Raw genomic sequence first — 17,971 nt, forward strand, 5'->3', positions numbered from 1 at the left:
CCAGGGCGAGGCGGGCACATCGGGGGTCAGGCGGTGGGAGGAAACGGGGAACCTGTCGCTGATGTGAGTTCAAAAGCTGGCGTGTGTGGACACTGACCGTCTGTCGTGTCATCCTCGTGGCGTGTGCAGGAGATGGAAGGGGCAGCGTGGCTGCTGGAGGCGAGACCCCGCCGGTCCCCTGGCGCGGTGCCGGTGCCTCCCTGGCCGCCTCGCGCCTTTGCCCCCTGCCGGGGTGGGACATGGGAACCGTGAGAGGCCCGGACAGGCAGGGGCAGGGCTGGGGCAGCCAGGGAGGCAGAGAGCGCGGCGGGTATACCGTGGGCTCCGACATCCATGCACAGGCCTGGTGTAGGAGCTGGGATGAGTTACTGAAGCTCTCTGAGCCTCAGTTTTCTCAGCTGTGAAATGGGGCTGCCCACCTGCATCAGAAAGTGGCTGATTTAAGCAGAGGGAGGCCGGTGGGGGGGGGGGGGTTGGGAAACCAGCTGAGGGCCACACAACCAGAAACAGAGCCCCCCAGGCCTGGCTAGGGGTCACGTGGTGAGAACCCCACTGCCCCAGCGGTGCCCCAGGGAGGCGGGCGGGTGGGGGCACGGTGCGTGTACCCGAGGAGGGCGGGGCTGCCGGTAGGGGCCAGAGGTGTGAGAGCACAGAGACTCCGCGCAGGCCCAGACAGACGGACGGACCTCTCAACCTCTGCGCAAGCTCCAGAGGAGAGCTTTTAACTGCACTGGATCCGCCTCGGGGGGCTCCAAGCACTTTTGCTTCCCTGACTCAGAACAGCTGAGTTATGGTGTTTGCCTCTGGGATGCCCTCGGCGGGAAGAACAGCACCAACTACCAGGCAGAACCCAAAAATCAGAGTTAAGGGTTAGCACAGACTTAATGGAAGATCGAGAGCCGACCCGAGCCATGCGTCTTCCCTCGGAGGAGGCACCGAAGTCAGTCTCCTGGGACCTCGGTCAGACATGGGCCAGGAGGCGGGCCATTCCTGGGGATGGGACTCCAGGGTGAGCAGAGGGGAGTGGACGAGGTGGGCGGGTTACCCAGACACCCGCCCCAGGCCAGGAAGAAAGGCCCAGCTCTGCTGAGAAGTGCTTGCACAGCCCATAAACGTTAATATCCATTTGGGCCCCGTCAGAAGCAATCCTTTCCCCGATACCTCTGGGCGTCTGTCAGGATCACCTCCCTGCCACACCGAAGGGCGCAGAAACTCAATTGTTGTTTGCGGGGGACTCCCCCGCTGCCAATACCGTCTGTCCTCGTTAGGTGCCATGTCCAGACTGCTGGGCCTCGGGTGCTGGCCTTGGATGGCTCTCCCTGGTGGACAGGCTGCCTGGGGCCAGACACTCCGACCGGAGACCGTTTACCAGGGGCAGGTTGGGGTGAGAACGGGGCTCAGCAGCCCTGCCCACCTCAGGGGTACGTTACAGTTTATATACCCCTGCCCTGCACAGCTCCAGGACCCTGCCAACCCCTGGAGGCTGGCTGGGCAGCTTCGGAGCGGGCATGAGATTGGCCCAAGGGCACCCAGCAAATGAGCGGCCTGTCTGGGGCACACACACCCAGGCTTCTGAGGCCCAGCCTCACGCACGGCTGTGGAACTGACGGTCACACTGGCCAGAGCAAGGTCCCGGCCTGGCCAGGAGCTGGACAAGTCAGCCGTGGGACTGGGGGGCTTAGGGGAGCCCAGAGAGCCCCAACCCAGCCCGGGGTGGCCAAGAGAGGTTCCCAGGTGGGGGTGCAAATGCTGGGGGTGAGGCGAGAACACAGGCAAAGGGAACGCAGGTGCAGAGTTGAGCCGGGAGATGGGGGACCTTGTTCTGGGACCGTGCTGACCCTGTGCAGCTGGTCGATGGAGCTGGCGGGGCCCGGGACAAGATGGGGGTGGACAGGGGCGAGGTCGCATGTTGTGTGGACACATGGGGGTTGGGCTTTCTTTGGAGGGCAGGGAGTCTCCGGCCACCCGTGGGATTTCCCCAGGGAGGGAATGACCCAGAATGTGGGCTCAAGGGGGACAGCAGGTGTGGGGAGCATGAATTCCATGAGCTCTGAGTCCTTGCCTCAAAGTGGGAGCCGCCACATGGGAATGAGGCCAGGAATGAAGGCCTCCTTGGGGTGGGGAGGCCACCGCCGCAGCTGGACACACACCTCAAGGTGGCCTTTCAGCGATCTGGCCGCTGGCCGCTGGCCCTAGCTGAGCCCAAGCCTCCTCGCCACGCTCACCAAAGGCCACCGTGCCCCAGGCCACACAGGGTTGCGCTGATCGTTAAGGCCCCCCTCTCTGGGGCAGGGGTCGGGATGGGTGCCTGCGTTGGGTTCAGAAGTGGTTTGGGTGGTCCGAAGGAGGGTCCTACTTGGGGGGGTGCCCCCACCACCTGCCTCTCTGCCCTGAGGCATGGCACAGTCTGCCCCACCGAGATCTGCCGTAGGGACCCTGCCACGCCGGCGCGATTGCCAAACCCTCCACTTTGTGAAATTACCAGTTGGGGTCACAGAACTCGGGTCCAGCTCAGCACCCCTCACCACAGAGGCCTGAAGTAGAATCTACCCTGCTCCACACCCCTACACAGGTCCCCAGTGCAGCCAGTGGCCCCCGACGCCATGAGCCAAGTGGCCTAAAACCCCTTCTGCACGGTGACTGCACTCTGCCAGGCGTCCTGCTTGCTGCAGGGTCACTGGCTCAGATACGCCCCTAATTGGCTCCACTGAGGGATAAACCCTCCCCTCCTCGCAGCGCCCCATTCCCCTCTACCTGAGCTCCCCAGGCGGGGAGGCAAATCCTTCCCCGGCTTAGAAAACATCAAAGGAGCCACCAGGCTGCGGAGTCCAGCCAGAAGTGGGATCGGGCTCAGGCAGAGATGAAATGCTCCCTCACCACTCGGGCGGATCCTGGCCCAGCCCCCAGCCTGAGACCCGGGACTGCAGGGTCCAGCGGGGGGGGGGGGGGGTTGCGGCTTGGTCAGCCCTCCTTGTCCCAGAGGGTGTGGTGGCAGGGAGGCCTGCTGTGACATCAGCGAGCTCCTGTGTCCTCAGGCCGCACAGCTGGCTTGGCACTGACGGCCACTGTTGTGGGGAGTCCTCAGAGCCTGCGCATGTTAATAATGACCATGGTGGTGACAACCCCCCCCCCCTTCCCTTGACCAACCGACCTGCCTGTGTCCAGAGCGGTTTGGAGATTTTAGACTTTGAAGGTAGCCGGAGTAATGCCCGTGAAGTCTTGGCCGGTGTTTTGACAGCTGATAAACGGTGCTGAGTGATGTGTACCCGGCACTGGCTGCTAGGGCGGGAAACGTGGGTGGGGAGCCGTGCCTGGGGGGCGCCGTTTTCAGTCAAAGACAAGGCGGGAGCCCATTGAGCTCAGCGGCTGGTTCAGGAGGGGAGGGAGACTAAGATGGTTGGACCTACTGTGTGCCGCCTGGTTGACGCGCTAATGTTGCCGCATCTTTGCCGCAACCCTGCAGAGTAACAAAGGGATTGCTGACGGTGCCTTTTTATAGAGAGGGAAACTGAGGCTCAGAAGTGTTGTGACTTCTCTGAGGCCACACGTCCTGTGAGTGGTAAAACCGGGGTTTTCTAGAACTCGTGTTTTGGCCAACAATGCCTAGAGGTGTCTGGACAGGATTTACAGAGTGGCTGCGTCCCAGGAAAGCGGGCAGGGCCTCCCCAAGGGCCGCCTTGGAAGAGCTGCCTCCACTCACACATCCCAGTTCTTTGGTCTCCAGAAACAAGATGCGGCCTCTGCCACAACCTTCCCTGCCTCCCCCCAGAATCGGAGGCTGGCGGCCCCTGCCACACCACCAACACTGCCCTGCCAGCACCTGGCTTCCACAGCGGCTCCATCAGAGTCCAGGAAAAATCCCAGACGCTGCCTCCTCAGGACCCTTCCGAGGTGGCAGAGACAACCCCTCCCCATCTTGTAGGGTTTGGACCCACCCAGCCTCCATTCTTTGGGCCACAGCAGCTGTACCTGCCAAGGCCCTTCTCAATCAACAGTTTAACTGGGCACCTCTTCCTCCTGGAAGCCTTCCTGGACCACTCACCCAACTCCAGTGATGGCTCATCTTCCCCAGTGCTCCCAGCAGATTTAACCACAACTGTTACCGTTACAGAATGCTGTGTATCAACCGGCACATGGCACACGTAACCAGCACCAAATCCTTGTGGGCAAAGGCTGTTATAATCTCCGGTTTGCAGACGAGGAAATTGAGGCACAAAGATTGAACCTGCCATGATCCAGGTAGCTCTGCCCCGTAACTGCTGGCTTGTTCAACCATGTCTCCTGGGGCTATGAGCTGTCCAAGGGCCAGAGTCACCCCTGTGAGCCCAGGGACAGTACGCAGGGCCTGAGGCAGCAACCTTTAGTTTTATAGAGACACAGCTGAGACTTCGATGGCCACAGCGTCTGCTGAGCGGAGTCCGGACAGAGGTTCGGGGCTCCAGGCGCCAGCCCAGGACGCAGGTCCACTGTGGAGCGTGGGCTGGCCTGGGTCAGCTGTGATGTGGGCCAGGGGGGCTCCCAGGTGTGGGGGAGCAATGTTCAGTCCCCTCAGCCACGGGTCACCCCTCTGTCTTTGTACTTGTGCACCGCCAGCCCCCCTTATACGGCCTCAGCGAGCCCCCGCACCCCAGCCTTGGGGTACCTCCGCTCTGCAGAGCTCGCCTCCCCTCTCCAAACCTTTGTTTTCTCATCTGCCCGATGAGAGGCAGGAGCGGAGTGCGGACCCTTCCCTTCGGGACCGTCTGTGCTGAGGAGGGCGGTGGTCCTGGGAGGCGCGGAGGCCAACTGGGAGCAGGTCGGACAGGCCGGTCTGGGAATGGGACCCTGGCAGGAGCCGGACCTGCGGAGCGTGAGATGGCTCCCTGGAGCCTGTCTGACGAACGGGGGACAGCCGGCCACGCTTCCTCCTGCCCGTCGCCCCGGAGTGCCGTCCTGCTTCCTTTGAAACCACAGAGCGCCATCTGTGGGAGCATGTGGGCCCGGCTCCCGAGGCTGGGCCCCCTCGGCTGTGCTGGGAAGACGCACCGGGCAGCTGGTTTGAAAGAATCCGCACCAAGAAAACAGGCTCTGTCTGTCTTCCCACTCGTGGCACCTGCCCAAGCGGCAGCCGCGGCGGCCGTGCGCGCGTCGCCATCAATTGCTTCCCAGCCAGAACGTGACGGTAATGCCCCAGGAGCTGGACCGATGAATAGTTTAGCCTCAAAATTAATGCCATTATTTTGTTTCCCCCTCCTTTTTCCCCTTAAGCCGGATTTATGTCCTGTGGGTGGGCAGGGAAGGGGGAAGTAGACACGAATTCCCTACCCACTTCCCGCTCTGTTCAGCCTTCCTGGCAGGCCCTCGCTCTGTAGTGGAGGCCTTGGGCATGGTGGCACCCTGCCATCTCGTGTCCCTGAAATCCAGCTGGTTTCCACAAACCTGAGGCCGCGGGTGCAGGCCACCCTGAGCGTTGGAGTCAGGGGAAACTTCCCCGCACACCTGGGACCCGGCGGCCCATCTGCGGCAGCCTGTGCTCGCACTTGAACTTGCTGGCACATGGCGCTGTCACAGGCTCCAGAGCGAGGCCAGGGTTCCAAGTCTGAGATCTGAGCCCGTACCCAGCACGCCTGGTCACTTGGGGTTTGCGCCAAGGGATAATAAGGACAGCCTGTGGGAAGTGTTGGCCACAGGTTGTGATGTGTTGGCAGGCAGTGAAATCAATTCAATGGGCTGTGCTCAGCACTGTTTTTAAAGAATGGAATAAGACAGGATAGGAAATGCTAGAGCCCATCCCTCTCAGGAAGGGCAGGGGTCATTTTAGGAAGCTTCTGTTTCAGGGAGAGACACCTGTGAATGTATGTCACCGTGTAAAGTGCACTTCCCTGAGGTGACAAGTCTGGAGCCATTTCTGCAAAACCACATCATAGGCACGTTTCAACCCCTTGGGGGGGGGGGGCTGCAGTTTGTCACCACGCGGGTTAAAGGGGCCATGTTGGCAGAAAACTGCTGTGGCATCTGAGGGGGTGTCGACTCCAACCACATTGTCAGGAACGTCCACCGCACTGATCTGACTGCTGTGCCCTGTCCCAGGTGGGGGAGACAGGCGGGGGCGTCCAGGGGGCCCCCAGACATGCGCTTACCTCCACTGATCATGCACCAGGCCCCTAGGGAGGGGTCGTGCCTGTGACGGGCACCCAGGCCCGGAAGGCAGTAGGAAGAGAGGGCCGAGGACAGTGGGCTGACAGGCCAGCTCTTGGCAGGCGAGGGCTGGCAAAGAGACACGGCAGCCCGGCCCAGCCCAGCGAGTGGACGTTCCGGTTCACGGCGAACAGTGGCAAACATGCCTGTGGACGTGGGTGGTAGGACAATGGCCTTCAGGTGCTCGTCCGGGCCTTAGGTTGAGGGCATGACTGCCCACCTTGCCGCTTGCAGTGGCCTGCCTCTGGCCAGTGTCCGAGCTTCTGTCTACAGTAAGAAGGAGGGGGCCAGGGACACAGAACCTTGGCTCCGGGGGTTGGGGTAAGAAGGACTCATGTCTGAGCAGTGGCTGTGGTTAGCTCTCGACACCAGCTGGTCTCGGCTGCTCTGCCCATCCATCCCAGTGTTTGGGCTTTGTGCCCTGCCCCTGCCCGTGCCTGAAGCCTGGCACCCCCAATTTCTACTTCCTAATAGTAGTGACAGGAAAACAATAACTGGCAATAATGGTAGCAGCCACTGTGCCTTAATTTACTCCTAGCTGAGGCTTCTCAGTGGGTGAGGGACAAGTGTCTTGCCCGGCCACACAGTGGGTAAACATTGGACCCCGTGCCCTGTCCCCCCTCCAAGCCCATCCCAGAGTCCCTCCCTCCTCACCCAGATCAGTGCTGTTTCCCCGCTGGGTGGGGGTCCCCTGAGCCCAGGCCTCTTCCCCTGTTCCTCTGCCCTAAGGGCCCTGACTCAGCCTCCCCAGCGGGCACGTGGTACAGAGGTGCTCAGGGGAACGTCTGAGGGAAAGAAAGAGGCCTGGGGCAGGCCCGGATGGGACGGCTCAGGGCGCAGAGGGCACAGGGCCCAGGTCTGGAAGGAAGGGCAGGAGCTGAGAAGAAAGGGGAGGAGAGGAGACCCGTGCCACGGCCTGGCCTGTGCCTCCGGGCTGTCTCCAGCTGGCATTAACCGAGGACCGGCTGTGCCAGGCCCTGAGATTATTATCAGTGGATGGCTACTGCCTGGGGGGGGGGTGCTGTTAGGATCCCCATTCCACAGATGAGACAACCAAGGTTCAGAGGACGGAGCGACTCCCAGTGCCCACCCCACCCCCCAGCTTCCTGCCCCAGCCCATCCCCCGCCCCAACGGAAACAGGCTGCCTGCTCCTCGGGGGAGCGCCCGAGCTCCTGCCAGGATTAGGCCTTTCCGGGGGCGGGCGGCGGGCAGCGGGCGGGCGGGCGTGCTCGGGGTCGCAATCCGCAGCTGTCAATACGCTCCCGCACCTCTCAGATCTTCCCAGCCTGATCGAATTCCCTGCTGCCGCCGCGCCGGCCCTTTCTGCCCGCGTTCCCATTTCAGCGCCGGGTGAGGTTTCAGGTCGCGGAGCCAGGGAAAGAGGGGTCTCCTTCCTCCCGCTGCCCGACGTCAGAGCGGCCCCGGGGACAGGCGCGAGCCCCGCGGGAGGGCCCGCACCGGGGCGGCTGCGGGCGGCTGGCGTCGGGCTGCTGAGTCATGACACCGGCCGGCCGCCAGCGCCGCGGCCGGAGCGCCAGCAGCGCGCACGGTCCAGATGGAGGCGGCCGGTGGTGCTGCCTCGGCAAATGGGGAGGAAAAGGCTTGTTAAACAGAAAAGCGCGGGGCGGGGGCGAGCGGGAACGGGATTGTCAGCGGATCTGGTGAATACTCCGGGCACCTCCGGCCCGGACCAGCGTGGTACTTATTTCAAAGCAATTTAACCGATGGGATTCCTGACTCCCAAACCAGGCATGTTATTAAACGACGAACAGAGGCGGCTGGGCTGCTCGTCGGCACCCAAGTCACAGCCCGCCGGCTGCTGCCGACCGGCACCCTCCCGCGCTCCCGGGGGAGGTGCTGGAGCTCCGGTTTCCCAGGCACCCACGGACCCCTGCCTGGGCTGTTTTATGGGTGGGGGGCTGGCAGAGGTGTTTGATGAGCGGGAGCTCTGGAGGCCAAGCCTGGGTGTGCATGTGTGTTCGTGTTCTCGGTGTTCAAAAACTCCAGAATGGAGTTTTGTCCAGTTTGGTTTTGAGCTGGGAAGGATACTAGGACCTTTGCCTACCCCTCTTATTTGACTAGTTGGGAGACTGAGGCCCAAGCAGGGACTGGACGGGTTCAGGGTCCCCCGGTGAGGCAGCAGAGGTGGCCTGGAAGCTGGGTCTCCTCCGCCTCACCCCCCCCCCCCCCCCACACACACACACAATTCCTTCCTGCGGGGAAGAAATCTTAAGAGCCTGGGGACATTCAGCTAGTCCCACCTGGGGCCACCACAGCACTCCAGAATCCCAGCTCTGCCCCAGGCCCCATGCCCCATGCTGGGAGCTGCTGAGGAAAATGGGAGGCCCAGCCCCTGCCCTCCCAAGCAGACAGGTGACAGAAGGGGGACAGGTGGGACAGAGGAACAGATGTGGGGACGGAGGGGCCTGGGGGGCTGGTGGCAGCTCGCTAGCCTCCCTTCCCGTTGCAGGTTTTTCAGCGGCGGGAGGACGGCTCGGTGAACTTCTTTCGAGGCTGGGAGGCCTACCGGGACGGCTTCGGCAGGCTCACCGGGGAGCACTGGTTAGGTGAGAGCCCCGCCCGCAGAGGTGGCCTGCCTCCTCCCCCCCCCCCCCAGCATCCTGGACTGGGAGACCGGGGAGTGGGCCTTCCCTAGATAGATGGCCAGCTCATCTCCCTTGCCTGGCACGCCCAGGTCAGCTCACAGGCTTGGGTTGGAGGGGGTCAGTACGTTGAGAGTGGATGAGGTCAAGGAGCAGGAAGACACAGGATGTGTGGCTGCCAGGATGGGTCTTATGGAGATGTGGACTTTTCTTGTAGGGGACGCCCTGGGACTCGGGCACTGTTCTGAGTCAAGATGAGCTGTGAGCAGGCATAGGGTTCAGTTCCATGTACCAGGAGAGCCAGGACAACTCCCAAAACTGCCCTCGGAGGTCAGTGTTGCCAGATGCTGTGCTCAGGACATGACTCCCGAAAGAGCTCCGGGCCCCAGCTCCCAACGGTCCCAAGCGCAGCCACACGCTCCCCACCACCAGCTCAAGGAGCTTAGAGCCACATTATTACTACTACTGTCATTAACCTACTATTTACCTTCACACTCACCCAGTGTTTTAGATTTGGGATACCTAACATAATTGCATTCTAAGGAATACCATTCATTTAAATCACCAGGACTGAGGAGGCCCGTTATGTCTGGAGAGGGGGTGGGTTGTGGCTCGAGGTGAGGTTTTAAGGTTTCTCTTTGAGCTCTAATCGCCATGTTAAAATGCACAATTCAGTGGCTTTTAGTGTCTCTGCAGAGTTATGCGGCCATCACCACTAATTCCAGAACATTTTCTACACTCCATCAGGAAACCCTGTACCCCCACGAGCAGCCACCCCCGTGTGTATTGTAACATATATATATATATATATATATATTTTTTTTTTTTTTTTTTTTTTTTTGCATTTTTCTAAAGCTGGAAACAGGGAGAGACAGTCAGACAGACTCCCGCATGCGCCCGACCGGGATCCACCCGGCACGCCCACCATGGGGCGACGCTCTGCCCACCAGGGGGCGATGCTCTGCCCATCCTGGGCGTCGCCATGTTGCGACCAGAGCCACTCTAGCGCCTGGGGCAGAGGCCACAGAGCCATCCCCAGCGCCCGGGCCATCTTTGCTCCAATGGAGCCGTGGCTGCGGGAGGGGAAGAGAGAGACAGAGAGGAAGGCGCGGCGGAGGGGTGGAGAAGCAAATGGACGCTTCTCCTATGTGCCCTGGCCGGGAATCGAACCCGGGTCCTCCGCACGCTAGGCCGACGCTCTACCGCTGAGCCAACCGGCCAGGGCGTATTGTAACATATATTAAAACAAACACACGGCATTGGAGTGACACGCTCCATCACTGGAATGGCCCGGCACGCCCCACGGCACACCTGTCCCACTGCAGCTGCCCGGGCACAGGCACCTGGGAACATTCCCCAGGGAGAGTGGGAGCAGCCCTGCAGGAGCAAGAGGAGGTGACAGCAGAGGTGTGAGGTGTGTCGCTGTAGTGAGCACCAGCTGGACAGCTGAGTGCCAAGGCCTGGAGCGTCCCAAGTCTATGAGGACTTTCAGGGGAACCCCTGGGAGAAGGAGCGGGTTGGCCTTGGGATGGGCTCCAGGTGTGTGCCCACTCCCTGGCATTTGCAGAGGCAGCTGGTGGGTGATTTAATCTGTCATTCACTTAATGTCTGTCTCCTTGGACCTGAGATCTGAGGGCAGGACCCTCTCTGCCCAGACCTCTGCTGTGTCCCTAGCAGCACCCAGGCGCTGGCTTCAGGAGAGGCCAGACACCCCAGTGGGGACTTCAGGACTGCAGTCCCCTTACTACGCACCTCCTCTGTGCCCTGCCTCACACCTCAGTGGTCGCCTGGTGCAAGTGACACAACTCACAAGCTATTGTGTGTATGTGTGTGTGTATGTGTGTGTGTATGTGAGTGTGTGTGAGTGGTGTGTGTGTGTATGTGTGAGTGTGTGTGTGAGTGTGTGTGTGTATGTGTGAGTGTGTGTGAGTGTATGTGTGTATGTGTGTGTATGTGTGTATGTGAGTGTGTGTGTGTATGTGTGAGTGAGTGTGTGTGTGTGCGTGTGTGTATGTGTGAATGTGTGAGTGTATGTGTGTGTGTGCGCGCGTGTGAGTGTATGTGTGTGTGAGTGTGTATGTGTGAGTGTGTGTGTATGTGTGAGTGTGTGTATGTGAGTGTGTATGTGTGAGTGTGTGTGTGCGTGTATATGTGTGTGTGTGAGTGTGTGTGTGTGTGTGTGTATGTGTGAGTGTGTGTGAGTGTATGTGTGTATGTGTGTGTATGTGTGAGTGTGAGTGTATGTGTGTGTATGTGAGTGTGTGTGTGTGAGTGTGAGTGTGTGTGTGTGTGTTGGGTTCGGTGACCCTGGGCAGGATTCACGTGCTGGAGCCCCGCTAAGCTCTGAACCGTACCCTGAGCTGAATGAATGAAACAGAGGCAGGATAGGGGGGCAGGGAGAGAACCTTCTAGGTGGGGAGAACCGTTCTCTGTCCCCCCATCCAGGTGGGTGTGTAAAGATAGGGAGAAGGCGGCCAGGTGGGGACCCTGTTCTCGGATCGCTGTACCACCCCCTGGAGCAGTGTTGGTGCCTCTACCATCCAGGCATCTTAATTGAAATCTATCAGCAGCGGGGAAAGTGCAGGAGGAAGCATTTAAGCAAGGCCTTGATTAGCTTCTGGCAGACACGGAGCCCTGACTGGAATGTCAACTCGAGCCCAGCCCACAGCTCCCCTGTGCTGTTCCCTTCCTCTGCTTTCGCGCATTCCCCTCACCTTCTCATCCAGTGTTTTGTCTTTTCTTAGTTAGTGATGGAAGCTCTTTATATATTAAGGTTGTTGATCTTTGTCAGATACACGATGCATATTTACTCCCAGTCGTAATTATTATTTCCTGGAAATTTTCAGTTTTTATGTAGTCAGTGTTGTCAGCCTTTTCCTTATCTTCCCGGGTTAGGTCCTGCTTTTCCCTCCCAGTTTTAGAAAAATTGCTCCTAATTTTTGCTTTTTTTTTTTTTTTTTTTAGTGTTATGAATTAGGTTCAGATGTTTAATCTACCTTGGGAGTTCGCTGGGGTGACAATATGAGGTTTGGGATCTAAGTGTCTTTTTCTCTCTATCTTAACCCTTTAAGCCCCTTTTTTTCTCTGATAGGTGAGAGGTCGGATCTCAGCTCACCACCGAGGGGCCTGGGAGGAGGGAGTTGTGGGTAACCTGGCCGGTCACCGAGGGGTGAAGAAATACAGAAAGCAAAGATGGAGGGAGGGAGTGAGGGACGGGCTGGCGTTCGTGGGGAGAAGGGGGAGCTGTGTCTGAGCAGAACCCAAGGCCCCAGCACTCCCTTCCCTGGGGGCACCCTGCCCAGGAGCCCTCGTGGGCTCTGGGACTTGGAATCAGGAGCAGAGGTGGCTCAGCCCAGAGCAGTGGTGACATAACGGTGGGTTCTGGGCACTAGCAACTATGCAGCGGTCCCCACTGGGCTGGGCTCCCTCTCGTCCTAGTCCTGGATAGATTCTTTGTCTTGGGCAAGAACTGAGTAAGAGCAGGGGGGTCTGGGCAAGTCGGCCTGGGTTCAAATCCCAGCTCTGCCCTTAGCAGCTGTGAGACCTGGGCTGATTACCGTAATAGCGCCTGCCCCATTGGACTGTGACGGCGGCAGCCACCACCTGCGTAGTCTGTGTGACAGGCCGGGCGCTGTTCTAACCACTGCACGGGGACTCTTGCATTAAACTGGACTTATTCTAATTCCATGGGGTTCATCAGTCCGTGTGAAGTGACTAGGACAGTGCCTGGCCTCTGTAACTGCTGTCCAGGCGGTAGCTGGTGTCATGTTGCCCACTGCCTGCCCCTGAGAGTTTGGGAAGCCCTGTGGCCCCTCTCATCCATCATCCACGTGAGGCTTCCTCCACAGCTGTGCAAGCTGGGGCCCAGAGAGGGAGAGAGACCTGCTCAGAAAGCCCAGCCCAGGGTGGAAGGGAGAGGGGTAGGGAGACGAGACCTTATGCTGCCACAGCCAGGTCCTCCCTCGGTCCCCGGTGAGGAGGACCGGGGTGCAGAGATGCCGGGCAGGTCGGCTGTTGGTGCTCCTCTGGCTTCTCTCACAGCTGCTCTCCTTTGCCTGAACCCGGACCCAGACCCGGACCCCGACAAAAGACCGGACAGGGAAGGGCCGCACAGCCCTCAGGCCCTGTTAGCATGCACACGCTGACCCACACAGCAGGAGGGCGCAGGAACAGGAACGGCAGGGCAGGAGGGAGGGAGAGGCTGATGAACCAGCACTCATGCTGATAACTCATAGGGCGTTTAATTAAATGGCCTCTTCATCAAGAGGTAATCAGAGGAGCAGTGAAGCACCTGAGTGTGTGTAAGGTGGGGGAGAGGGGGCGGGGCGTGAGACCCAGGATGGGCACAGGAGAGGTGGGGAGGGGAGAGACAGAAGAAGGGAGGGAGAGAGGAGGTGGGTCTGGCATTGTGTGTAGGGGGAACAGAGAGGCCTTGAAGGCAGCAGGTGACACACCCCCTTCCTCTCACCATTTATCAAGCCCCTGTTCTGTACTGAGCCCCACCCCAGTGGCTGTTGTCTTTGTCACCAACCACAGGCGCTGAGCTCGGTTCTCTTTAGCTGTCTTTGGGGGGTCACCTTCTAAGCCCACCGGTTTCTCCTGCATTTTCTCCCCCACTCCAGGGCTCAAGAGGCTCCACGCGCTGACCACACAGGCAGCCTACGAGCTGCACGTGGACCTGGAGGACTTTGACAACGGCACGGCCTATGCGCGCTACGGGAACTTCGGCGTGGGCTTGTTGTCTGTGGACCCAGAGGAGGACGGGTACCCGCTCACTGTGGCTGAGTACTCGGGCACAGCAGGTAAGGCTCCAGGCTGCCGGGCAGGGAAGGTGTGGCAGCCCACCAGTCTCCCCCTAGAGGACAAAGGAGGCCCTGCAGGCACGCCTCTGCCTTTCTCCAAGTCCCACCAGCTCCGCATCCCAGCGACCTGAGCCCCCAGGGCCTGGAGTGTGCGCCTGTTGTGTGGATGAGCAGAGCGAGCCTGCAGCCGGGAAAGGGGACAGCTGGGAGGTGGGCTCTGCTGGGTCTCTAAAGCGTGGCCAAAGCCCTCTGGGCCGGGTTTCTCCTCTTAGGCAGAGGCAAGAAAGCAAGGAGAGGGAGAGACAGCTGGGAGGAGAGAGACTGCTCAGACCCAGGGACAGCCATGGGGAGCCCAAGGCGGCACGGTGGGCACTTGTGAGCTGCACAGACACCGTGGTGTGCTGGGGCAGGTGTGTGTGCACCAGTGTGTGACGTGGGGCACACGCATGTCTAGGGGTGCAGCATGTACAGGAAGCTGTGTAGGCACGCCTGCCCCTGTGTCCCCCTGAGCACACACCTGTGTGCGCACCTGCACAGGGGACTCCCTCCTGAAGCACAGCGGAATGAGGTTCACCACCAAGGACCGGGACAGTGACCACTCAGAGAACAACTGCGCCGCCTTCTACCGCGGAGCCTGGTGGTACCGCAACTGCCACACGTCTAACCTCAACGGGCAGTACCTGCGCGGCGCGCACGCCTCCTACGCCGACGGTGTCGAGTGGTCCTCCTGGACCGGCTGGCAGTACTCGCTCAAGTTCTCCGAGATGAAGATCCGGCCGGTCCGGGAGGACCGCTAGACAGGCCCCGCCCATTTTCTGCCAGCACCTTCCCCCTCCATTCCCCACCCCACCGTGCTCCTCCTCTCCTGCTCGACTGTCAATTGTCGTCTGCCCGCCCGCACCTTGCTGACCCACTCTTGCATTGGGGTGGACCAGGCCCACCCTGACACTAAACCCCTGGGCAGGCGGGACTGCACATCACACTGTCCCTACATCCCAGTATGCCTCTGGTGGGGGGCGGGGCAAACGACCCAAAAGTCTACTTGCCCCGACTTTGCCTCCTGGCTGTCTTCTGGCCTGTCACGTGCTCCTGGCAGTGCCTCTACTTTGCCTGTTCGAACACCTGGCGCTATGGGGTCACAGAAGAGGAAATGGCACCCCTGGAGCCCTTCTAGCAGACAGAATGTTCAGATCTTTCTGAGTCGGGTCTGAAGCCAGCTTCCCCTGATCCTCCCCACCCCTTCCCCTCTCCATGGTGCCTGGAGATCCCACCTCACGCCCCCAGGTGGCCAAGGCCGGTTCCCTGAAGACCCCCACCCCTCTGCCCCGTGTCTCTGCAGTGCCCTTGGCTGCTGTGCCCAGCCTCCTGCCTTGCTGGGGAATTGGGAGCCCTGCCCCGCACTCCGTTCTCCTGCTTGTGTGAGGAGTGGGCAGGTCCCAAACCACTGGTCTGGGCCTGGCCAGTGAGGACTTTCATTTTCTGGGCAGCGTGGGGCTTCCACCAACCCCAATTTCCAGGGACACCAGGATCCTGACTCCTTAGTGGCAGGCCTGGAGGGTGGAGGCCGTAATGGGTGGAGTTGATGGCTGTAACCCCAGCTGCCCTGAGGCTGCCATGTCAGTGGGAGGCCGCCCCCTGCTGGTGATTGTTTGTGCTGCCACCGGCCTCACCAGGCAAGTGGGGGAGACAGGCACTGGCCAGGCACTTGAGACGTTTTCTAACTGAATCCCCCCAATGCCCAATGTGCTACTGTTGCACCCCCAACAAGACCCCCAGGTTCCCAAGGTCAGTGGCCAGGAAAGGCAGGGCTGGGACCCGTGACATTAACCTCCTGCTCAACAACCTTGGCGACCTGATGCGTTTGCTGTCAGAACCATGCGCAGGGCTGCTTTGCTGAGTTTACCTGTGACGCTTCAGGAGGGCCAGGAAGTCAGCTTGGCGAGCTGCCCAGAGGGTGGGCAGCACCAGCGGCCCCCCTTCTCAAACAGGACACCTGAAGGGAGGCACTTGGGGGGGAGTGGGGCTCAGCTCTCCCCTCCACTCCCCTCTCACCAAAGTTTGTGCTTCAAGAAGAATAAGTCTGAGTTGGCCAGGGGCAGCAGGAACAGCCTGGAGGACCACTGACGACCTGGCCAGTCCCCTCCGGCTCCACCTGGTCACTGGTGTTCAGCAACGTTTTGTTGGCCGCCTGCTGTGGGCCAAGGTCGGCCCTGGTGCTGGACAAGACCAAGTCCCCGCCCTCCTGGCACTCAACTCAGAGCAGAGATGAACAAGAAGCAGGCACCTGCAGCCCAGGTGACCAGGGCAGTGGCCGGAGCAGCCCAGGAGCAGGCGGGACCAGGGGAGGGGAGACATGAGACAATCACACGTGACTTGGAACCTCTGCTGCCCCCCTTGCTCATCCTCTAGAACCGGAGATCCGGTTCCCCCACGGGCTGCCGGGGCCTCCAGCCAACGGGCGGAGGTTGAGCGGGACCCCTCCCCCACCGGCCCAGGCTGGAGTTGGTTTCCGCTGCCAGCCTGGCAGAGCCAGCCGCGGCTTAGGAAGTGCCAGGCGCTTTCTGGTCTGTCATCAAACAAACCACTGGTGAGTGTGATGTTCGGGAGGCTCAGGGTGCTCGTGCCAGGGCTTGGCAGAGGAACAGACGTGCCACAGCCTGGGCCTGCAGTTAGCATCTGGCCAGGCTGGAGACAACACCAGGGGAAATGGCCGGACCAAACACTGGCTGACTGGGCACAAAGCCCATCATGGTGAGGACAGCTAGGCCGGCACCCCGCTTCCCAGAGGAGCCCCTTCAAAGGCTGGTACCGTGCACAGGCAGCCCTGCACACCCGCTCTGGGCCAGGAGGCTGCCGTGAGCAAGGCGGGCCTTGAGGAGCCCACGCCGTGATGTTGGTGCGGATGGCCGCCACACCAGATGGAGGGACCATGGGACGAAGGGGGTGCTCCCGTGTGAAAGCCAGTGGAGGGCAGCTCCACCGAGCCCTGAGGGATGGCATGTGCACAAGACCACCCAGGACCACGAGCACTGCACCAGAACCCTGACCCACAGGCCCAATGCGGCAGTGGGGTGTCCGTGGCCTTGCTAGAACCCTGTCACCTGACCAACCCTGTCGCCCCCTCCTTCGGTGAGAGGAGCCGAGCAGGAAAAGGGGGCGTCCACACTGGGATCATGAGGCAGTGCGTGCACCCCACACCCATGCGCAGCTCCAGAAGTTCCTCCCCACAAGCACAGGCAGACTGAGAATCAGCCAGTGACCTCAGGCCTGGCCTTCCAAACTCGGTGCACCTCCGAGTTAAACCGGAAGCCACCCAGCTGGCCACCCGAGATCCCCAAGCCCAGACGGAGGGTGGGCCTGGGTTTCCACCCTAATGACCTCAGCAGTCGGCAGGAGGTGACAGAGCTGTGAGCAATCCCCACGTTGCATTTGCCCTCTGCAGCCACATGTCAACGGGTTTTATGTTTGTCTCGGAGCAGAAGCAACAGTACTAGTGCCCGCCTCTTGCTGTTGTCCCAACCGCACTGCCACCCACCCTCACCAACGTAGACCCCAGGAGCTGGAAGCTGGCAGGGACAGGGCTGTCCCCAATCTCCAAGTGGCAGGACCTGGCAAACCTGGGGGCTGAGGTTGGACCTTTGTGGGGTTTTTTTGGTGGGCGGGCAAGACAGCAGAGAACTGGCCCAGGATTTAATCAAGTCCAAGGCTGGCTGGGTGGGAGGGGCCTTGCGGGCCAGCAGAGCTTCTGATGGACAAAGCATGGTGTGCCGCAAGCACCAGTCTGGGCCAAAAGCACGTGGTGTTGTGTTCCTGTCTACAATAAAGTCTTGTGATCCGGCTCGGACCTCGCCTCTAACCCCTCTGCACTCACATGGGAGTGCCAGGTGTGTCAGCAACCCAGGTTTCAGGCCAGCCTCCTGCACGATTTCACCAGCCTGCCCCCCATGACTTCCCAGACAGCCTTGCACTCCGGGGACTGGGCTTCAGGGGTGAACCTGGCCCATTCGACCTGTGCATCTCATCAGAGTCCCCAGGGTGGCAAGTTGTCCCTGTGGGTCCCCTGTGGCTAGTGCTGGAGATGAGGAGTTGCGAATCTTTATTAGGAATAACCCCTAATGGCTATTTGTTCATAAAACCAATTTGAGGCTTAAGGACAAAACAGTCCTCTGAGCTTATTTAATAAAACCCAGTATTTATCAAGTGCCTGTGCTGGAGGCCCTGCGTGGGTCCAGTGGACGTGGACGGAGACACGACCAGGCCTCGGGCTGGCCACACAACCAGTGTGTGTGGCAGACAGAGACTGTCTGTCCGTCCCTGCAGGGCAGCAGGGACACTAGTCCCCTCCACAGAGCCCTCGGCTAACAGGCACACAGTCCTGCTCGCTCAGG

At 60.4% G+C, this 17,971-nt stretch overlaps 1 protein-coding gene across 1 annotated transcript in view; it reads left to right on the forward strand.

The window, feature by feature from the left end:
- The window catches only part of FIBCD1 (fibrinogen C domain containing 1), a 29,756-nt gene extending 12,341 nt beyond the window's left edge, over positions 1-17,415 (forward strand). The window contains exons 5-7 of the mRNA XM_066366889.1: positions 8,649-8,745; positions 13,404-13,583; positions 14,121-17,415. Of these exons, the coding sequence (XP_066222986.1) occupies positions 8,649-8,745; positions 13,404-13,583; positions 14,121-14,380 (537 nt within the window). The 3' untranslated portion in view covers positions 14,381-17,415. The remainder of the gene's footprint in view (positions 1-8,648; positions 8,746-13,403; positions 13,584-14,120) is intronic.
- The last annotated feature ends 556 nt before the right edge of the window (positions 17,416-17,971 follow it).

This window comes from Saccopteryx leptura, chromosome 2 (genome assembly GCF_036850995.1).
Source record: "Saccopteryx leptura isolate mSacLep1 chromosome 2, mSacLep1_pri_phased_curated, whole genome shotgun sequence".
In the NCBI taxonomy this organism is placed as follows: domain Eukaryota; kingdom Metazoa; phylum Chordata; class Mammalia; order Chiroptera; family Emballonuridae; genus Saccopteryx; species Saccopteryx leptura.